General features: G+C 34.1%; 2 protein-coding genes across 3 annotated transcripts in view; one reads left to right on the top strand and one right to left on the bottom strand.

The window, feature by feature from the left end:
- LOC131845225 (translational regulator orb2) overlaps positions 1–16,451 on the bottom strand; it is a 104,257-nt gene extending 87,806 nt beyond the window's left edge. Inside the window, exon 1 of one of the 2 annotated variants that reach the window (XM_059194263.1) lies at positions 16,379–16,451. In XM_059194263.1, the coding sequence (XP_059050246.1) occupies positions 16,379–16,423 (45 nt within the window). In that variant the 5' untranslated portion in view covers positions 16,424–16,451. Of the gene's footprint in view, positions 1–11,589; positions 11,824–16,378 lie in introns of those variants that run through there. The other variant, XM_059194262.1, reaches the window with a different exon arrangement.
- A 6,377-nt stretch (positions 16,452–22,828) lies between these two features.
- LOC131845253 (probable galactose-1-phosphate uridylyltransferase) overlaps positions 22,829–24,672 on the top strand; it is a 36,678-nt gene continuing 34,834 nt past the window's right edge. Inside the window, exons 1-2 of the mRNA XM_059194292.1 lie at positions 22,829–22,859; positions 24,432–24,595. Of these exons, the coding sequence (XP_059050275.1) occupies positions 22,829–22,859; positions 24,432–24,595 (195 nt within the window). The remainder of the gene's footprint in view (positions 22,860–24,431; positions 24,596–24,672) is intronic.

The following is a 24,672-nucleotide window of genomic DNA, read 5'->3' as shown; positions in this document are numbered from 1 at the left end:
CCGGGACGTAGATGCGGCTACAATGTAGGTTGTGTTTCATGTACATATATAGCTATATCTGTGTTTACACTGACATGTAATCACTTACTGATAACCTCTAGTTATAGTATCCATTGAAAAAATGTATTTATTGATAATAATATTAATTTTAATCTGATTAATAAAGGACAAAGTACTCCTTCCGCATATTTATCAAATTAGACACTTGATTAATTTTAGAGTTCAGAATGAAAATATTAATAATATCAGGACAATCTAAAGCTAAAGCTTGTGGTATGGAACTAGATAACTGATACAAATACATTAAATATATTTTTTGTAGTAAATACATATTATACATATAAGTCACTCAGACCGATACAAACAATCATACTCATGAATAAAAATGTTTGTGTCGTGCCAGGAATCGAACGCTAGACCGGTAGACCAACAAGGCCAACAAATTAATTAAATTAACATCTTCAGTATTCTTAGACGGAATATTTGATATTTGATATTTATTTATTCAGTAACAATTTATATTGTGTTTGAAATTATACAATTTTTGCTGCTAAGAAATTCATCAACACTGTAAAATGATTGCTCCAACAGAAAACAACGCAACCTCCTCCTAAAAAGCTTCCAATTATGTATTTTCTTTAAACTATTGGGCAAAGAGTTGTAAAGCCTTACTGCTTGGAAACCCTCACCATTCAGAAGAAGTGTAAATTATTTATTCTATTAGTAAAGCTCAGTCAGTCACTTTAGCCAGCCGTAAAGCCAGGCTTTGTAAAAGTTTCGGTTATTTTTAATGGATGATAATGGAATGGTGTGCTAACAGTTTACACTAGCAGAACACCAGTGGAAAATCATAAGAGGAACATGAAATCAGGTCAGTTAGCCCATCGTGACATATTGACGTTGGTTTCCAGGGAGAATCGTGCGGAGGTCAACTGACATGGTACATTTTAGCATTGGGGTCATCAGTCCACACGCCATAGAGGCCTAGAAATTTGGCAACCTGTCTCTTTGATCCGGGAGTGAACGAATAGTTCGCAATAGAGCAAAAAGAGCGAGCAAGTCGTTAAATAAACCTTCCTTTCTTTCTCAAACCCCTGTAAATAAGATTCTCGGATCCATTACTACGCCACCTGTCCGAGTAAAGATATATAACCAATAATAAATTTGGACAATATCTGCAATTTTTACGTTTCTGGGTTACAAATGGTGTATTACGAATTGTTTGGTTAAAACTATCTTAAAATTAGGGCAGTATAGGAATTTATGCCATGCTCAATGACGAACTTCTGGAAAAATATATTGATCAAAACCATAGCCAATAATAATAAATTTCTCGAACAATATATTGATCGAAAACATAGACAAATATTTTTAAATCTCGAAAATTATATTGTTTAAAAAACTGTAGACAAAAATAACAAATAATAAGTTCTCGAACAGTTTATTGTTTAAAAAAACCATAGACAACATGTATGTTTTCGGGAGGTGTACACTAGTCACTATTATTAATAATACCATTCCCTTCCTTAGGGATGGGGGATATTAGGGAAGGACAGCCGCCTCTTCATCTTATAAATATTATAATCGTAAAAGTTTGTGTGTGGATAGATGGATGTTTGTTAATCTTTCACGCAAAAACTACTGAATTGATTTTAGAACATAAATCAGCTTATAATTTAAATTTCAATTGCCGGTGACATTTTGGGCACACCTTGTAATTATATACTTTACGATTTAGTATACGTTAATTTTAGAAAATATCGGCCTAAAAAACCCTGAATTACTGCCCTCTTTCCTGAGGCAGTAGCTCACTACGTTACTCCTCGGATCGATCAAAATTACGAAGGCCTTAATCAAGGCTCGAACCCCTAGCGGTGTTGTCAGACCAAAGTCGTGTTGTCAGTTGCTTTAGACCTATAGCACTATGACCTACATAGATCTATTGTGCTCGCCTTTTTCAAAGTTCGCTACCTAGACCCGTCAGGTACAAGAATGGAAGGATATCCTTAGAAGCGATAGTTTTTTGTCCTCAAGATAGAGTCTTGAAGGATAACCTCAAGAGCGATTTTTTTTATGTCCTCAGGATAGAATTTTGAAGGATAACCTTAGATGCGATCGCTTTTATGTCCTCAAGATAAGAGTGTTGAAGGATAACCTCCTTAGGTTATCCTTCAACACTCTTATCTTGACAGGACATAAAAACCATAGCTCCTTAGCTATGGTTTTTATGTCCTCAAGATAGAGTGTTGAAGGTTAACGTCAGAAGCGATACATAGTCTTTATGTCCTCAGGATAGAATGTTGAAGGATGACCTTAGGGGCGATGGTTTTTATCTCCTCAGGATAGTGTTTAATGATAACCTAAGGAGCGATGGTTTTTATATCCTCAGGATAGAGTGTATGCTTTCTATTGGATATATAACATAGCATACCTTAGCATTGTTAATATTGATTCTACTTTTTCCTGTTTATTATATAACATCGGTTATTTTGAAAAGAAACGCAATCACCATTGTTTGTATCGTATTGTTGAGTGATTGTAGCATACGTGACGACGTAAACATAGTGCATAATTTATACCTCAGTGGTGTAGTGGTTTAGACATCGCCTTACTTCCGAATGTGGCGGGTTCGATTACTTGTTCGCACAAATATGTGTATTTGTATTGGTTTAAGTGTTTCCTATAGACCTACATGAATAATGATATTTTGAATTTGAATACATATATATTATGTACAACTATTTGTATTTTATTAATGTGATTGTTTGTATTTGGTTTTAGTGTTTTCTGCATACAGTAAGTATGTATTTACAAAACAAAAGAATTTGTATTTCTCTAACTCTAGTATCAGTTGTCTAGTACCTATAATACAAGATCTGCTTAGCTTGGGAGTAGATATCACTGTGTGTATAGTGTGAATTGTTTAGCAGAAAACAAACTACCAACTATTTATTAGTTTTTATTAACACATATATATTAGTTTTTTTGAATAAATAAATAAGTAACCCTGGACAATTCACACAATGCTATCGAATCCCAAGGTAAGCAGAGCTTGTGTTATGGGTAACTAGAGAACTGTTATCAATGTAATATTTATATAATTTATTTTGTAAATAAATAGAATAGAATAGAAAATAGAATAGAAAATCATTTATTCAAATAAACTTACATTGATACACTTTTGAATAGTCATTACATTTTTTTAATCTACCGCTCATTCGGAAAGCTGTCTCATCACAAAAAGAACGAGGAAGAAACTTGCGTGTTGCTTTAAATAATTTTATTATTACTTTACATTTTTAAGTTTAAGTGTGTGAATACAAACTACCAATTAGCACTAATTCAATTAAATACTCAAATAGAAAAAATATTGAATATATAATAACCAAATACATAATATACATAGAAAACACCCAGACCGATACAAACAATCATACTCATCAATACAAATGTTTGCATGAATCAAACCCGGGACCATCGGAAGGAAAGTGGTGTAAACCGCTACGCCACCGTGGCCGTCGTATCAAAAAATAACCCCTATTTACTAAGTACTCCTGTGTTATAACTATGGGTATAAAGGGCGGCAGCAAGAGACTGTTGGGTGCGTGACCCAGATACTTGGAAGAAAATCGATGACGCCAATGCCGCGTCGCCCGGGTTCCGGACAAGGCTGGCTGGAAGGGAAACTCCCTTACCGATGAACTTACTACCTCAATGTAATAGTATCTGCAGTTTATTTTTTAATCCCGGAGACAAATTTGACATTGTTATCACTTGTCAATTTAGAACAGAATAGAATAAAATCATTGCTTTGAATAAACTTAATTTAAGCACTTTTGAATAATCATAACAAAATTATTCTTTTAATCTACCGCTCATTCGGAAAGCTCACAAGAGAACGAGCAAGAATCTTGTGTGTTGCTCTTTAAATAATCCTTGTAAGTTCACATTTTACAAGTCGAAACGTGTGAATATAAACTACCAACCAGAAGGCTTTAGTCTTTGGGATTTAAAAACAGACTTTTATGGTCGATATTGGACCATAATTAAAATAACAATATCTAGTTCTAGGTGGAAATTTTACCATAATTAATTTAACGTTCAGTAAGACTATAGAACATTTTTAACAATAAATATATCGTTAAAAATGTTCTATAGTCTTACTGAATGAAAAAGGTACTGAAAGAAAAAGGGTAAAATCTGTAAAAGTGGAATACCACTTTTACAGATTTTACCCTTTTTCTAAAATTCTTAAGCATAATTAAAAGCCCCCTATACATAATTTATAACATAAAAAAAATTAATCGTTCACTTAAGTAACTTAAATAATAGGTTTTAGGAAAACACTAGGTGTTCCGTACAAGGCCTGCTGGAAGGGAAACTCCCTTACTGATTAACTTACGACCTCAACTCGACCATAAATAAAATAATAATAGGTCAAGTTGTAGGTAAAAATTCTACCATAATTAATTTCAGAATTAGTAGAATTTCGATCATAATTAAAATAATAATACCTAGTCAGGTTGTAGGTGATAATTCTAGCATAATTTATTTCAGAATTAGTAGATATTTGACTAAAATTAAAATAATAATACCTAGTCAAGTTGTAGGTGAAAATTCTACCATAATTTATTTCAGAATAAAAATAATAATATCTAGTCAAGTTCTCAGTGGAAGTTCTCAAAATAATAATAGTGCTTGAATCTTGACCTTATTTAAAAATATCTAGTGTTCAAGGTGGAAATTCTACCATAATCAATTTAACATTCAGTAAGACTATAGACCAATGTTTACTAACCTTTTTAGCGGTATGTCCCACTTTTACAGACCTTAGCCTTTCTAAAATTCTTATGCACCCCCGCCCTATGATACATACATAATTTACAACTTTAATACATTGAACTGTTCACTTAAGAAACTTGACTTGATTTTAGGAAATCACTGAGAAATTGATAATGAAACTAAAAGTATTTTTTTTAAATATATAATGAAAACTTGAAATGCACATTCCATAAATATAGAGTCCATTTTTGAATTGCTCCCTGTATTAGGAAATCATTAGAAAATTGTTAATGAAGCAGTAATAAATTTTCAAAACATATAATAAAAATTGAAATTCTCATTCTATATAATTTTAATAACCCATTTTCAAATTGCCCCCCTTAATAATCAAATTGCCCACCTTTGGGGCGTGGACTCTACGTTAGGAAACACTTCTCTACACGAATAATATTAAACTAAAAACAAACAATATTAATCTATTCTCAATTTGACCACAGACTAACAATAAATAAAAGAGTATATATATCGGTCTGTGTGTTTTCTATGTGGAATACGTATTTAAAACAAATATCTATGCATTTATATCAGTTGTCTAGTATTCATAATACAAGGTCGAATTAGCTTGAGACTAGGTGGCGCTGTATGAATTGGCTAGGGTTAATATAATCTATCTCTTCTTAATGTGTATCAGTATGAACACTTTATACTATGAAGAGAGAGCGGATTTTGTTATGAGAAAAGTAAAGTACACTCGGGAACCACTGCATGTGTGGTATATAAGAATTTCTTTCACTGTTTGGCGTATACATCATTCCAAAATGATATTTTACTAACTATAAACACGAATGTTTGTGAGTATGGGTGGATGGATGTTTATTACTGTTTCACGCAAAATCTATACAACGGATTTTGATGAAACTTTACAGTAATATAGCTTATACATAAGAATAACACATAGGGTATAAATTTCATGGGGATGACATAGTAGTACATATATTATATTCATACATATAAAACTTCGAACGTTGAACCTATGTTCCCATCCTTAACGAACTCAATATCAGAGAGAGATTATCGTCGACTGTGCAAATACGAATTCTCAAGTATTTTGGTCACATTAGCCGGAACGAACACTGTATGGAGCGGGTAATTATCCAAGGTTCGGTTGAAGGCAGACGTTCTCGGGGTCGATCACCAACGAGATGGACTGACAGTATAAGAACGGCTACACAGCAGTCCATGGTACAATGTTCTCGTGCAGCCAAAAACCGTACCAGGTGGAGACAAATTGTAAGGAGCTCTTTCGCCAAGGACCACAATGATACCATATCACAAAATATACCATCATGAAAGCCACGACCACTCTGCCAAGAGTGAACGACTGAAGAAGAAGAACATATAAAACTTACAAAGTTATGAACACCCGGACGAAACCGGGGCGGGTCGTTAGTCTGATAAGAAACGTACGCAGGTGTAATTGAAATTTACCTACCGCTGACCTACTTAAATGGAAGTATTACATGAAAATCGATACTTCACGTCGTAGCAAAGTTATTATGCCTTTCAAGAGACTTATAGGTTTCCCTTTAGAGAATTTAAAAATGAGAAGATATTCTAATCGTTTTGTAAAAATTCCGCCATAGTCTCATATATATCAACAGTTTTACATCATCATCATCATCATTTCAGCCCGGAAGACGTCCACTGCTGAATTGCCTCCCCTAAAGATCTCCACGACGATCGGTCCTGCGCTGCTCGCATCCAACGCTTTCCAGCGATCCTGACCAGACCGTCAGTCCACCTTGTAGGAAACCTTCCCAGCGTCTTACAGTCCACGGTCGCCACTTGAGGACTTTACTGTCCCAACGGCTATCCTTGCCCTATTATTATTGCCGCTTCAGTTTCGCTATTCGTTGAGCTATGTCAGATTCGTTGAGCTATGTCAGTCACTCTAGTTCTTCTGCGGATTTCCACATTTCTGATTCTATTTTAAATACTAGCTGCTAATCGCGACATTTGGTGCAATATTTGTATTTCAATTTATATGGCAAAACAACATTTGCCGGATCAACAATATTTCTATAGTTTTTTGGAAATACTCTTATAATTATGTCATTTAACTTGACTTTAATCAATCAAACTTTGCTAATTACATTTTTCTTCTTTTGAAAGCCCTCTCTATAATATATTCTATTTATTACTATCATTAAATTATTGACGACCTCGGTGGTCTAGCGGTCTAGCACACCGCTTTACGTCCGATGGTCGCGGGTTCGATTCCTCGCACGGCACAAACATTTGTATTCATGAGTATGATTGTTTGTATCGGTCTGGGTATTTCCTATGTATAATATGTATGTGTTTACGAAAAAAAAAATTATCTATGTATTTATATCAGTAATCTAGTACCCATAACACAAGCTTTATGTAGCTTAACTTGGGTCTAGATGGCGCTGTGTGAATTGTCCTGAGATTATTATTATTATTATTAAATTATACAAAGCTACCGCCCCGGCTTCGTACGGGTGTACATGTATTATACATATAAACCTTCCTCTTGAATCACTCTATCTACTGCTAAACTAACTGCATTAAAATCCGTTGCGTAGTTTAAGAGATCTAAGCGAACAGACAGCGGAAGCAAACTCATATTATGTACAGATATGTTATTCTTAGTAATATTATAAATGCGACAGTTTGTAAGTATGGATGTTTCTAACTCTTGCACGCAAAAACTATTGTACAGATTTTGATGAAACTTCACAATAATATCAGAATAACATATAGCCTATATTTTATATCCAAATTTAACATGTAGATGTAGATTTATGAAATTTTGATTTTGATTTTTTATGAAAAATTGAATTACAAAAACATGTAGATTTATTGTTATTTAATTTCACGTTGACTGTTATAAAATGCCTCAAGATTTTAATTCTGCCATATGCAGCTTTATTTGTGTATTTGTGCATTGAAGTATTAATAAATAAAAAAATAACAGTTTCTTTTTCAAGCAATACTACAGTACTGCTCTATATTGGAGTTGGCAACACTGGCTAGTGTATCTAAATAGCAATAAATCAATATACATGACCTAATTACCTACATAAACGACAGTAGAATCTTGAAACACACCCACTCTCCACTCTAAAACACATCATTATTTACTCGTGTGGAGTTCAATAAATATACGGTATTGAATTTTATAACCTATATGTTATTCTCATATAAGCTATATTATTGTAAAGTTTCATTAAATTCCATTTTTATGTGAGGGGTACACGTTTTTACATTGTAAAAATGCATAGACTTCGTTCTGGACATTATCCATCGGTAAAGTTTGCATACCTGATGAAAAAAAGCAATTCACAAAATTGTGAAGTATGTGGTACAATAGAGGATGTTTATCATTTGCTGATGGAGTGTGTCAGCAACGAGAGTCTACGACATGGAATAACGTCAGACCATGAAATAAATATATTAGATGTTGGTGCCATACAAACTGTTTTAGCCGATCCTTCGGGCGATGCGGCTAAGGCAATTTGTTCACTGGTGAGGTAATGGAGTGATTGGTTTTAGGGTACAATGGGACTGACATGTACTTAGATGGTACAAAAGTCCCTAAATTTAAAAAGAAATTAAAAAAAAAAAAAAATTAAAATCCATTTAGTAGTTTTTGCGTGAAAGAGCAACAAATATCCATCCATACACACAATCTTTGGCGTTTATAATATTAATAAGATTGCGGCGTGGAAGTCCATCCGGGTACTGCCGGACTTACCAATTAAAAACCCGAGGTGTTCCTTCTTTTTACCTTTTGCCGGAGGTTCGGGAAAATGGTTCTAGAGTAACTAAATTTTAAACTAGTTTTAAACCAGTTACCAATACTACCAATAATACCGATATACATACCAATAATAAAAATATAATATATATATCTCATGTCATATTCTCTGTTAACTTTATAATGCCTTTATACGTAGTGATGTAATTTTTTTAAGAATTAGTCTATTGTTATTAGTGAAAGCCTGTCAGTGGCTTATTATGACGTATATATTGATTTTATTTAAGATGTACTTGAATAGCCTTGGTTTTCCTTTAATAAATAAATAAATATATATATATAAACCATAATAATAATATGAAATGAAATGATATTTATTCAGTAGAAGAAAAAAATAAAACACACATTAAAGAAACAAAAAAAAAATAACAAACAGTGCGACAATAAAAAAAAAAAACAGTACACAAATTACGTGTGTGCGTGCGTGTGCGAGCATGTGTATGTCTGTCATATAAATACCAATAACACCAATGCGTCCATTAACTTTTAATTTCAATAATATAACAGTGTAAAAGAATAGCTTGTTTTTTATACATTTTATTTTGTAATCAAAACTATTTATGTTTTTTTTTTATTTATATATGTACTCAACTATCTACAAATGTAATTAACATGTTTATAATATCGGCACTATAGTGGCAGATTGCCGCCGTCGCTGTTTTTTACTTAATTTTATTTATTTATATAACTTTAATGCACACAGTACAAAAGTAACAGTACATTTGGCGGACTTAACACCATGCGGTATTTTCTACCAGTCAACCATAGGTGGTGCAGAGAAAAATTGTTGGCATAAAAAATGATATAATAATATTTATACTATTACATTTACAATAATACATAAATATAAAAATATATAAACAAAGAAGGAATATATAATATGATATACAATTATTATAATAATATATTATAATATGAAATACAATTAATATTAGTGCCTAGGCTCACTAAAATGAAGTAAAAAATTTTCGGCACTCAATGTCTATTGTGAAAATTACTTTTATTTGTATATTTATGTTTTTATAACGACTGTTTGTTGCCAATATAAAGAGAAAAAATAATAAGGTATTTATAATGACCCATATTATAAACTTATCCTAATAGACGTAGAAGCAAGCGTAGCGTAGTAGTAATATAGTCTGAAATAAATTAATAAAAAAAATATATAATTAATTGGAGGGATAGTTAGTACTAGCTTTATATATCGAAAGCCAGGATTAAATGTTTTAAATTATACTGTATATTTGTGAATAAAATATTATTATTATTATTATTAAAAAAAAAAGAAAATTCTAGAACATAAGTAGCATAAGTTACTCCTTATAACATTAGCTATCTGTGAATGAAGGTCCCGTAAAAATCGGTCGATTCGTTTCAAATATCTGGTGGGATATGATGGTATTATGATATAGCGTGCTTCTCCAGAAGAAATTTACTCACCATAGACTTTAATAGTCCAAGGTTGTATTTCACCATAATCAAGAAAGTAGGAAGTGTGTCGTCACTTTAGCAGTATTGTTAAAAATATAGACAGAAAGGTTTAATATTCTAAGGAAGGTGTTACATATGAATGTCGTTGATTATAAGGGCGATGGAAGACCGAAAAAGATATGGATGGACTGTATGAAAGATGATATGGCAAGAAAGGGAGTAAAGATCGAGATGGCTGCGGTCAGGAATGAATGGAAGAGAAATACATATTACGCCCACCACAAAAAAATCTTCTATATACATATATATATTTATTACAAATAAGTATACATATATATATGCAGGCTGGCTTTTAAAAAGAAAAGAAATATTGTCGAGTTTCTTGTCAGTAATCAATTGAATCTGTATATTGAACTGGGTGGTAGGGAAAAAACATTAATACAAAAAATTTGACGGGGGTTCAGAAGGGGTTAAGTTAGGGATCTTACATGTATAAATGATTTTTGAATTAGAATTTTGAATATACGGACCTGTACGGTAAGGGAAAAATATGAATACAAAAAAAATTATACGTTCATAAGCGGCTAAAATGTCCTACATGAATAAATATTTTTTTATTTGATTTAAAGGTGTCATTAACTCTAACCTCCACAAAATAAACTTTGTATGTTTAGTTATATTTCCGACTAACTCTCCGGTGATGGTAACACCGATAACATACCCCAGAACCGATAAGAAAGACATTAATCATCAGACGGCAGTAGTCTCGCCCCCTGCCACATTGTATTCAAATATACTGAGCGAAATGTGGACATGTCAAGTGTTGTGTTCACCACCACGACCACAGTTGATTATGACTCTGACTACCCCGTCTCGGGTTATAGTCGTAATGGTATATTAATTTACATTTTACATTAACTTAGTATGTTTAAGAATACATTTGTTTTCGTTTATATTAATTTATTATTTCTTATTCAATTACTTGAAATGAAATTTAAATTCTAAATAGGTATTTGTTTATATAAATGCATAAAAATATAATTATTAATAATTTACTTATGAAATAACTTACAATATATAAATAATAAGTAATTAATAATAATAATTAAATAATATGTCGTAAAGAAAATAGTGTTATAAAACTCTATATATTTTTTTGACTATTTACAAAAATAACAAATTTTAATACGAAAAAACATTTTTTATACGAAAAACATTTTACTTGTTTTTCAATATTTGAATGAGATATCAATATGCTGATTTTGAAAACGCGTTCTTCAAATGTAGATTAAAAATATATTTTTTTAACTGGACTTTTTCTAAATATATGGTAACCCCACCAATTATCGGGAAACAATTTTTCCAGCGATGTCGCATGTTTTGTCAGCGTACAACGTGTCGAATTACGTGTTTTTAAAAGCAACATTGTAATAATGACATTAAAGTTGAAATTCATCAATCATGAATGTTGAGTTACCTACTTTTTATGGAGTATTTAGTACGTGTACCGTTTTCTTTGAGAATTTCCTTACCTGGTAAGGTTCATCCGGTTTGCCAGGGTAAGAGGCGCTTCGCCTGTAATCTGGTGCTCGCGGCGGGGCCGGCGCTCTCCGCCAGGGAGCGAAGGCCGACGGCTGAGGGGGCTGCGGTGCCGGCCATCTGTACTGTGGGGCCCGCCGGAACGGAGCCCTATATTGTCTCTCGTCGTCTGCGACGCTTGGTGCGCCGGGGTACTGTAGCTCGCCCATACAGACATACGTCCGACCAACGCGGAGGTCGGACGTGCACTAAGTCCCGATAAGAGATATCGGGTCGATGCTGTATGCGCGCGCACGCGGCGTTCCATTTTCGAAAAATTCGCCGCGACATATCATTTCGAAATTGGAATACTACATTTTTAATTTTCTTATTAAAATATTTTTAATCTGTGCCTTTATATTTATTAGAGTATTATAGTTGTTTTCTGTTTCATAATGTTTTCAATTATGCCAGTGCGTGTTCATACATCCTATTTAAATTTGAACTTTAATGCTTAGGATATAGAGTGCATTTCTGTTAGGTAGCGTAACACAGCTGATACGCCCCATGTTTAAATTCTTCCTACAGCTGGGGCGTAATTTAATTATTCATTTAGCGATATCTCTATTCTCACCGTAAAATAATATTGACTGTGGTTATAGAATTGAATACATTTTAAAACTATATAGATAAGGCGTAGTAAGTAGTAAATTATAACGAGTAAACAGAAAGAGATAGCGAGAAGAAAGTGTATAGCGTGTAAGTGAGATAGAAACAACATGTGTTAAGCGGTAGTTTTGTTTTTTTTTCATCGGATATTGCGTTGTGTCATGTGTCTATATGCCACGTCAGAAGTTATATCCCGTTGTTTGTTTTGCCGTAAGGATTGCAAACAACTAACTGTTATCCGCGACTTCGCATGTTATTTTAGAGAAAAGATAGCCTAGTTACGAAATCTATCGTAATATCAAACTTAATTGATATTTGTTCTGCCATTTGGATTTAAAAAAAAAAACACGAAACTGTTATGTCAATCAAGTCATTCATGTAGGACATTTTATCCGTTTATGAATGTAATTTTTTTGTATTTAATTAATCCGTACCGTTACATTTCGTATAATATTAGTATAGAAATAAATAAATAACACATTATTACACTTCACACAGCGCCATCTAGTCCCAAACTGAGCAAAAACGGTACTATGTGCATTAGACAAACGATAGACATACATACATATTTCTTTTGGAAACGGCTATATAACAGATATAGAAGGGGGAGGATGGGGGGGGGGGGGGTTGTTAGTTATGTGGACCAATGATCTTATTGCTAGCAATGTACCATGTCAGGTTGACTTCCACGAGGTTCCCCCTGGAAACCATCATGTTAAATGGTGAACTTGTCACGATGGGCTAACTGACCTGACCTCATGTTCATCTTAACATCCTCCACTGGTGCCCCGCCAGCGTAAACCGTTAGCGCAGGCGGGTGCACCATTCCATTATCATCCACAAAAAAAAACCCTACTGGCGAGGGGGGGAAGGGGGTCGTTAGTAATTAGGACATCAGTCCAGTGGCTTTTAAAAAAAGTAATTCAATTGAGTTTCTTGCCAGATCTACTCAATTGGATCTATATACTGAACTGGACGGTAGGGAAAAAACTATAAGATAAAAAATTTTACGTTCATAAGCGGCTAAAATGTCCTACATGAATAAATTGTAATGATTTTTTCATTTTGAATTGAATAAGTAAGTAAGGACTTAATCGGTACAAGGAACCGAGCCTTTACAGGCATATACTGCACTGCGGAGTTGTTACCGCATCCTATATTGTGGTGCGATGAATGAACTGCGAAGGAGAGGGCCGGGGAGGGGGGCAGGGCAAGGGAGGGGGTTAGGAATAGGGCCTAATAATATAGGTTTCTGTTTTTCATTAATAATGGTATGCAGAATTTGGCGAGATTTTGCCAAACTGAAGAGGAAACACTACAACATCGTATGCAACGGCGGATCCAGGGGGGGTCATGGGGGTCATGACCTCCCCGAGCCCAGGATTTAAGTGGATCACTAATTGAACATAATGATTTTATTTATATATTTTGTCACCACACAGATTTTATTAAATATCTTTAAGTACAGTATTTACGTACATTAATAAAATACCTACATTTTACTTGCATCTATTATTATCAAAATTAAATAATAATTTCTTGACTTGACCAAGACTATGTGACCCCCTACTGGCCAAAGCTGGATCCGACTTTGTATGTGCTTGTAGCCCACTCAAGCATAAACGAAACATCTTTGGAAAGTTTACACTATATCCTGAGGGAATAAAAACCATCGCTCCTAAGAATATCCTACAATTCTCGTCTCTTGACGGGTCTAGGTAGCGAACTTTGAAATAGGGCGGGCACAATAGATCTATGCAGGTCACAGTGTGTAGCATATTACAATAGCCCTGTTTGTCAGGTGCTTCACAACCCAATAAAAAAAATGGAATGTCCTTTCTCCACCCTACTTAGAACTTTCCCCTATGAGACCCTTCATGCTCATTCTCATCCTATCATCCTCCACTGGTGCCCCGCCAGCGTCAGCCGGCAGCGCTGGCGGGTGAAGTACAACATTAAAATCATTAAAAAACTCTGGATAATTCACATTAATAAGTGCGGTGGTTTATCTCGACCAACAAAAGGTCGTGAGTTCAAATAAGGTTATAACAAAAAAAAACTGTATGCCAATTAATATTGCTAACTAACTCTCCGCTGAAGGAAACGCCAAACTAATCTATTTTGCAGCCTTTAAAGTTTGCTTAGTAAGGTGTGTTTGTAGGGTGCAGATTAGAAAGCGAAATTACAGAATAAGAGCTCCAAGAACATGTGAACAAAATTTCATGATGATCGGTTCAGTAGTTTTTGCGTGAAAGTTTAACAAACATCTCTACTTACACATTTAGGTATAATATTATTAAGAACTAGCTGCACCTGCCACTTCGTCCGCGTGGAACTTAACTTTAATTTTCTTAAATAAAAGTAGTCTAAGTTACTCCTTATTACATCAGCTATGTGTCAATAAAATTCCCGTCAAAATCGGTCCAGAGATTAGCCGGAACAAACAGACAGACTTTGTAAAAAATGTTATTTTGGTGCATGTACCGTATTTATATTCATATGCATGTAATAAAAAACGGATATTTCAATATTACAGGCACTCCAATTTTATTTATATGTATAGATATTGCAGAATACCATAAAGTGTTAAAAAAAGAAAACTGTGTTTCAATTGATAGGAATAGCTAAAATTAACAAGTGCACGGACTGCTGTCTATGGAAATAAATAAATAAAACGTTGTTTGCCACTACAATTACATAAAAAAACTAGCTTTTGCTCGTGGCTTCGCTCGCGTTAATTTATCCCCATAGGAGTGGATTTTATCAAAATCCTTTCTTAGGGGATGCCTACGTCATAGTAGCTTTATGCATGGAAAGTCTCAGCCCGATCGGTTTAAATTTGACACAGTTTCATACAAACTTTCATCCCCTATTTTATCGCCTTGGGGGTAGTATTAATCAAAGTCCTTTCTTAGCGGATGCCTACGTCATAACATCTACCTGCATGCCAAATTTCAGCCCGATCCGTCCAGTGGTTTGGGCTGTGCGGTGATAGATCACTATGTCAGTCACCTTTGAGTTATATATATTTAGATGTACATGACCTATTTCGTACCATAATAATCCAATAAGTAATTTAAAAATAATTTTTGTTATTGTTATATGTATGGAATACACTTGTTTTTTTTCTTTCTTTCTATATATAGGTTAGGAGTATTTTTTTGTTTTTATATCATCATTACATAGTAGGTATAAAACAAAGTCGCTGTCGCTGTCTGTCCGTTCCTATGTATGCTTAAATCCTTAAAACTACGCGACGGATTTTGAAGCGGTTTTTTTAATAGATATGATAGAGATATTCAGTGGATTACGTATACAGTTGTAAATATAATTTATTTCGTTCCGATTGCAGTTGCACGTTACATACAAACTGTTACTAAGCAACAACACTTATTTTAAATGTGATGGATTATACTTTTTCTACTTCAATCAATGTGCCTAATAAGATAGAGTGATTCAAGAGGAAGGTTTATATGCATAACTAGCTGACACCGCGGACTCCGTTCTGCCTTAAAATTAAATATGTCAAAGGTTTTTTGAACTTCAGTTACACAATAAATTTCTTAACGCACCCTGTTTGACAGGTATCAGCAGTTTGTATGGGAAAATATAATTGTTATTTTTACTATTTTATATGCAATATATTCATATTTTATCACCGTTTAAATATATACATAATTTTTATTTTTAATATTATTATATAACTAGTATTTACATAACCTAATTGTACAACTAAGAACTAAAATAAAAAGCTTAAAAAAAAAAATAGAATATGATAACTAAAATATATTATTAAAAGGGGTCCCTTTAGGCAACGTTCCGAAGATACTGGCAGCGTTCCCTCTTTGAATAGCTAGACTAATTCTTTGTCCAAGGTAGCTGCCAGCTCTTCGGTCTTCTGTGATGTCGACTAACCTTTTCGTTATTTCTTTGAAGAGTCTTACATTATTATATTATATTATTATATCTAATATTATATACATAATATTTCAAGATTAAAATTAGCCAAATCGGTTCAGCCGTTCTCGAGTTTTAGCGAGACTAACGAACAGCAATTCTTTTTTATATATATAGATACATGTACACCCGTGCGAAGCCGGGGTGGGTGGTTAGTTTTACATAGTTAATTTTTACCATAATCGCGATGTCTTCTTTCTCTGTCTGTTGTATATGCTGCATCTTTGGTCATTTTGTCCCATTGGCCGATATTCGGAACCGTTGTAGGTAAACTTGGCTCCCTCCCAAACTGGTACTGTACTGCAATGCACCAATAGTCGATTATGTTAATTTATATACGGAATACATTTATATTTTTGTTTATAACAATTTATTTATTTATTTATTTTTAAGGATTACCAACATAAGATACAGCAATAAAAAAAATTGTTGTAAAAAATCATTCTATACAATTCTAATGATCTTAAACTAACTGTTCTCGTAATTATAGGTAACCACAACATGCTTTGAGTTACAAGATTATATCACTACTATTACATATGTCAATATAATAGTAAAGCGAAAAATTACCTGCAAAAGCTGAGTTAATGAGATATAAATAAATAAATAATAAATAAATAAATAATAATAAATAATAATAAATAATAAATAATGATGATGCTGATGACGATAAACGAGAGCTCCTCTGAAAATCAGCGCAGTAGCTTCGGCTGCAGCAATATGCTGAGCCGAGTTCTGTTTAGCAAGTACTTGTTAGTAGTGTATCGGTTTTAATGATTGTTTTACTGCATAGGAGTGGCGGTGTGTGTATGTTCATTCATGTATACATACTGCAAAATTAATTTAATGTATGTATGTCAATGTTGATTTTTTTTTTTTGCTAAAAAAATGTATATTATTATTACTATAATAATATAATAATCTCAGGACAATTCACACAGTGTCATCTAGACCCAAATTGAGCTAACTAAAGCTTGTGTTATGGTTACTAGATAAGTGATATAAATATATAGATATATATTTTTTTCACACATATAAAATACCCAGACTGATACAAACAATCATACTCATGAATACAATTTTTTTGTGTTGCGTGAATCGAACCCGCGACCATAGGAAGTAAGGCGGTTATCTAAACCAGTAGACCACCGAGGCCGTCAATTTATAATAATAATGACACGATTCATTCAATTCACACAGCGCCATCTAGTTTCAAACTAAACTGAGCTTGTAATAATACATGTATTATATATATACCTAAGTCTTCCTCTTGAATACTCTATCTATTAAAAAAACAGCTTCAAAATCCGTTGCGTAGTTGTAAAGATTTAAGCATACATAGGGACGGACCGACAGTTTTTTTGTTCCGGACTACTCTAATGCTGTTGGCCGCAGCTGGCCTTTACAGATTCACCGGACGTTAGGGGGCGAGTGCAGATGGTACTCCAAACCAAGGAAGGACTTATGGAGCGGCTGAAGGCCAACTCCTGCCTGACGGATAAGACTTTAGTCTGGGGGCACCACTAGGGGTTCGAAACTTGGCTCAGGCCGTCGTAATTTTTATCCCCGTTTGAATTGGACCGGGGATCGATCGGAGGGGCAAAAAACAGCGACAGCGACTTTGTTTTATAATGTGATTGTTATCATGAAAGGGAATTGTTAGTAATGTGATAACCCCACAGGTTGACCTCCACATGGTTCCCCTGGAAACCATAGTGATAAATTCATGGTGAATTTACCACGATGTGCTAACTGACCTGACGTCATGCTCACGTTTTTTACAAAAAATAAAAGAATTTTATTTATGTACTAGCTGTCCCGGCAAACGTTGTTTTGCCTTAAAATAAAAAAAAGGGGTGGACTACCCCTAACATTTAGGGGGATGAAAAATAGATGTTAGCCGATTCTCAGACCTACTCAATACGCTCACAAAATTTCATGAGAATCGGTCATGCCGTTTTGGATGAGTATGGGAACGAAAACTGTGACACGAGAATTTTATATATAAGATATGTGCTGAACAAAAGGCGGCCATATCGCTAAAAATGTCATATTTTTATAATTAATACAAAATTCAACAGATGTCAGCACTTTCGGTGCGGTACAAAGTCAGTAACGGTACGACATATAGGATTATTTTAAAAAGAAAACACTTGTAATCTGCATTAGCATATTAATTTAATCTTATATAAATACTATTATTATTAATTATTTAATAAATAAAAACCTTATAAACAAAAACTATTTTTAACATAACACAGATAAAAAAGTCTGCAATCGCGCTATTTAAAAGTTGTTATAGCGCCATCTGTATATGGGTTTGTAAACTAAAATGTATTCTGTATCATTGAGCATTGCGTCATGAAAATTACGTAACTGACACTGATCATCCGCCCCCCACCCCTCAGGGGGTGAAGGTTTTTTTTATTGATGACTAGCTGTACTCGCGACTTTGTCCACGTGGACTTTGACAAAAAATTAGATAACTTTTCTAAAACAAAAGTACCCTAAGATACTCCTTATTACAGAAGCTACCTGCCAATAAAACTCCCATCAAAATCGGTCCAGCCATTTCAGAGATTAGCCGGAACAAACACACTATTTATTTATATATATAGATAATGGAATGGTGCACCCGTATGCGCTGACGGTATACGCTGGCGGGGCACCAGTGGAGAATAAGATAAGCATGAGGTCAGATCTGTTAGCATATCGTGATAAATTCACAGGGAATCGCGTGAAAGCCAACCTGGCATCTTATGTTACTAGCTATGTTCCACATTACTACCAATCCCCGTTTCCCGGGGGTGATAGGGCCTCGGGGCAACCCCCTTTGCTCCGGTATCAACTCAGACAAGGGTTGCCAACCATACTTTATAATATATAAGTAACCTACTTTGTAGTTTTACATACAAATAAAGTTTGATACGTAAAACAAATTACTCATTATTGGTACTTAACGATTTATAATTACTGAACGAAATGTTTTTTTTTTCTCCTCCTCCATCTTAGGCTTTGCCTTCGCATTTAGCCAATATCAAAGTTAGGGAAATATACACAAAAATATACGGAATAGAACGGAATTTTGTAGGATAAAGGATATGTCAATTGTGAGTTGTGACATTTGTCACAGCTCTAGTGTTAAAAGCATACAAAAATACGTTTTTAAAGCAATAAAAACATGATTTTTTTTCCTTATATTTTAGTTCAGACGTTTTTTTTGTTAAAAAAAGTTGGCAACCCTAACTCTGAGGGCAATAACCCCCGGTTGTAAGCCTTAGGCCGGAATTAACCTATAAAGAAAACTAAACTAAATAATCAACTTACTTATTATTATTACATACCCTTACTAAAGAATTAGTGTCATACTTGGGGTTACTTTTTTGGGATTTAGTCGTTTTCAAACTACCTATTTACTTGTTACCATAACTTTTAAGTTTGTTTTGAAAATAATACATTTTTTTAATTTAATAGGAATGAAAGAAAGAAATAAAGAACCTTTGAATGGCAACCTTTCTCCACCATATGAACAGCACTACTACATCACGTTATCACACGACATCCATTATATCGTTCATGCATCGCCAATTCGGAGCACTAAAATCTCATTCGATTTATGCTGTAATTTCACTGCCTAATCTCAACCTATAACTGTAATACAGCTTACAAACCCCGTGCAATTCACACATAACAATCACATTATAAAACAAAGTCGCTGTCGCTGTTTTTTTCCCCTCCGATCGATCCCCAGTCCAATTCAAACGGGGATCGAAATTACGACGGCCTGAGCCGAGGTTCGAATCTTTAAAGGTACCCTCAGACTAAAGTCGTATCCGACAGGCGGGAGTTGGCCTTCAGCTGCTCCATAAGCCCTTCCTTTGGTTTGGAGTGTCATCTGCATGCGCCCCCTATCGTCCGGTGAAACAGTAAAGGCCAGCTGCGGCCAACAGCATTAGAGTAGTCCGGAATAAAAAACTGTCTGTTCGTCCCTATGTATGCTTAAATCTTTACAACTACGCAACGGATTTTGAAGCTGTTTTTTTTAATAGATAGAGTGATTCAAGAGGAAGACTTATATATATAATACATGCATTATTACAAGCTCAGTTTAGTTTGAAACTAGATGGCGCTGTGTGAATTGAATGAATCGTGTCATTATTATTATAAATTGACGGCCTCGGTGGTCTACTGGTTTAGATAACCGCCTTACTTCCGATAGTCGCGGGTTCGATTCACGCAACACAAAAAAAATTTTATTCATGAGTATGATTGTTTTGGTATTTTATATGTGTGAAAAAAAAATATATCTATATATTTATATCAGTTATCTAGTACCCATAACACAAGCTTTAGAGTAGTTCGAAAAAAAGCTGCTTGGCGACTGGAATACTGAGTTTGATGATTTAGAATCTACCTCGGTCTATTATAGAAAAAATAATTTTCTACGCTTATTAATAAGCCAACTCTTTATATACCTGTTTTTGTTCAGGTTTAAATATTAATTAATTGATTTATATTTCAGCGAACTGTCATCGTTACACAGACAAGTAATCAACTGACAATTATAAGTATCTTGACAAATAAAAAAATATTTCATAGACAATACACATAAAATAAACGTACATACTTCCTTTAAAGGATTAACAGAAAAAAAAATAGAACATATGTACTAACTACGTATCATCTTCTACTAGTACTCTTCTACTTCTACCAGTGTTAGATAAGTGTATCATTCCAATCAAACATTAAAATAAAAATATTAATTTAATTTTAACCACAGGCAATAATAAAAGTTCATATATTTTATCCACAAGTAGTTAGACAAAGGTACAAGACCATACAGCCACATAATCTTCAGTAAAATGTATAATTCTAGATAAGATCACAGAGTAATTACAGCACTACCTAATTCTTCATCCAAACTACGTTTCAGGAGTTAGCGCGTTGGGTTCATAATTTTTTTTTCTAATCTGAATCAGATCAAAAAATTACATGATGTTGTTATAGTCATATCAAGAATTTTCCTAATATTATATACGTGAAAGCTTAAAAAAAATATAATATGATGACTAAAATATATTATTAAAAGGGGTCCCTTTAGGCAACGTTCCGAAGATACTGGCAGCGTTCCCTCTTTGAATAGCTAGACTAATTCTTTGTCCAAGGTAGCTGCCAGCTCTTCGGTCTTCTGTGATGTCGACTAAACTTTTCGTTATTTTGAAAAGTCTTATAGTGAAAGTATGGATGGATGTTTGAGGATTTTTATGAAACTTTACAGTAACATATCTTATACATCCGAATAACACAGGCTATATATTTCATGCGGATGAAACCGCGGGAACAACTAGTTACGCAATAATTTTTATATTATTGATCGAATTTATACTACAAGTAATAATTGTTATATTATGTAATAGATAGCCATTTGATTTGATAAATGCATATAATATTATTATTATACATTCAAGATACAAGCGTTCCTAGGACATAGAGTAAAATTAATCATATGTAGGTTCATATGTAGATTCATTAATATTATAAACTTGAAAGTGTCTCTCTGTCTGTCTATTTGTTATCTTTTCAGGACTAAAGAGCTGAACGGATTTTAATGAAATTTTACATAAAGATAGTCACGGAAACGGATTACAAAAAGAAACGATTATCTTTTATACAAAAAAAAATTTATTTTGAAAATTGATTTTCTTGTGATTAGTATAAAATTCATCAAAAATTCATTCATTTTCCGCGATATATATTCAAAATACGTCCAAACAAGTTGGTCATGCAATGGACATGGCATCATTAACCGTAAGACAATATTCTCCATATCAGAATCGCTGAAAATAACTATGTACCATGTCAAGTCGACCACCACGCGATCTTTGGAAGCCAACGCGGTTATCATTTGGTAAATTCACAATTCACGATAACGAACCTAACTTGATCCTCATCTTACCATTCTCCAGTCTTGGAGGGTGAATCTACCGTTACCACAACAATAGCACCGCTCCATATTCATCCAATAAAAAACTCTGTAATGTACTTAAAGGTTACAGTTGTCCATCTATAATTTTTATAATCTATGGCATCGCCCATTACATTTTATCAGTTCTGTCAACTGTGAACGAGTATTTTATAGCAGTGTGGTCAACGACTTAGTACTCGTTACGCGACCAAAGCTTGTAGACGTTAAAAAATAAACAATTCCCGCCATTTTCCATAAAAACCATTCTCGCGGCACTTAGAATGAATTTATTTTTGTATTAATCTGTGAAACCACATTTTTAATATTGTATATTTGGTAAACAGTCGGTAGCATAGATTAATCTTGAAGATTTCGTTCCCAAAGGTCAGTGTCTTTTAAAAATATAGTGTTTATTTGCCCAGTGACAATAAAGACGAGTTTCTTGTAACTATATTATATTTATTATTATACATAGATAGATAAACGTTTTATTTGTATCTTTATCACATACACAACAAAATCAAAACAAAAATAGTGTCATCTTCTTTTATTTAAGCTGTTTTTAGTTCGAAAGAAAGAGAGAGCAGTGTGTTAGTTAAGATTAATTTGTAGGTTTTAGTTTTTGTAAGTAACAAAGTAAAAGTGTTTGTGATTTATAAGTTATGAAGAAATCACAAGTGTTTCATGCTGCAGGTATGTACCTAAACATATTTATATTAACAATACTTGGAATGTATATTTATATTATTGTTCATAACAATCATAACTCAGAATAATTCACACAGAGCCCTTTGATCTCAGAGTAAGCGTAGGTTGTAGCGCAGAAAAAAACATGATCTGTGGGTATTTCTGCAAAATATATTTATTTATTTAATAAATACCAACAACGTTAATAACAGTTTAAGAAATAAATGTATGAATATAATATGCAAGTTTAATTCGAGTAGTTGTGCTTAATAATGATTTAATTATACATTATTAATTAAGATTAGGATTAAGGAGAGTAGTGGGTCACAAGATGGCGGCCTACGAATAGTGACTCGGCAAAAAGTGCATTGTACGAGCAGCCCGCGAACGCAACGGACGTGCCGCGCGCAGGATTCTAATACAATAAACGTCGTTATGGGTGTTCCTTTTGGTGTAAATCAGTCAATAATTTAGTATGTTAAGATACTAACTGCCCACGACTACTACTGAATTAATCTCTACATAAATTCATACACAAATATATTTTATGTCGCAAGATTTGAACTTACGACCTCCAGGTATACTCCAGGGACACTCGAAACCCTAGCAGTGGGGGGAAAGGGGATTGTTAGTAATGTGGATTGATGATCTTATTGCTAGCAATGTACCATGTCAGGTTGACCTCCACGCGGTTCCCCCTGGAAATATTCGTGATAAATTATTGGTGAATTTGTCACGATGGGCTAACTGACCTGACCTCATGCTCATTGTTATCATCCTCCACTGGTGCCCCGCCAACGTACGCCGTTAGCGCAGGCGGCACCATTTTATTGTCATCCATAAAAAAAAACGCCTAGCAGTAGGTAGTTTTAAGCTGAAATCGCATCCATCAGGCTTTTGGTCTTCAGCTGCTCCATAGACATTTCCGCGAGTTTAGAACAATGTCTGCACACTTCCCCACTTTTCGTCAAGTTATTTTTTTTCAGACCACTAATAGCCTTTATTTTAAATACCTTATACACGAACAATAGCAATATAAATAATCTTTATTCAAATAAACTTCATATTTTACACTTTTGAATAGTCATATTTTTTTTATTCTACCACTCATTCGGAACGCAGACTCATCACAAGACGAATGAGCAAGACACTTATATGTTGATCTTTTAAATATATGATGTTTAAGTAGATTTACATTAACAAGGACTAGGCATGCGACAATCAACATAGAAATCGCTATGCACTCAATCTTTGTTCAATCAAATAACATTATCAGTAATATGAATTTTAAGTTAGTTTTCTACAACATACATATTTAAATTAATGTAAATATAATTTGTCTGTATGGTCACGGTACTGACAGCATCTGCCACGGTAGCGCCGATACACCACCCCCTTCTGCCAGTAGTCCTTCATGAAGATGAAGCATGTTGGTAAGGACCCGGGTTACAAACACCTTGAAACTCGCGTTATGACTCGCCTTCAGCTGCATCACCTTCACTGTCAGATTATTATAGATATGTAGTCTATAATCTGTAATAGCATTAGATCGAGATAAAAACACTCCATGACTTCCAGAAAACCCCCATATACGGTACAATCCGCTGAAAGATGAATGGGTACTCGTCTCCCCTCACCGATGTCTCCGACCCTGGAGCGGACAGACCGAGCCACCACCAGAGGAGCAGGCTCCGGATCCCAACAATCCATTAAAAGCTGGAACTGTCAGGGCTAATGGACAGGTGAGCAAATATTTTTTTATTTGAACACTTTTTTTATACAACGGTGGTGGCAAACAAGCATACGGCTCATCTGAATG

This window comes from Achroia grisella, unplaced genomic scaffold (assembly GCF_030625045.1).
Source record: "Achroia grisella isolate CSIRO2021 unplaced genomic scaffold, CSIRO_AGI_Agris_v1 utg461, whole genome shotgun sequence".
Taxonomy (NCBI): domain Eukaryota; kingdom Metazoa; phylum Arthropoda; class Insecta; order Lepidoptera; family Pyralidae; genus Achroia; species Achroia grisella.
The sequence above is the reverse complement of the archived record's forward strand: the minus strand, read 5'-3'. Positions and strand labels throughout refer to the sequence as shown.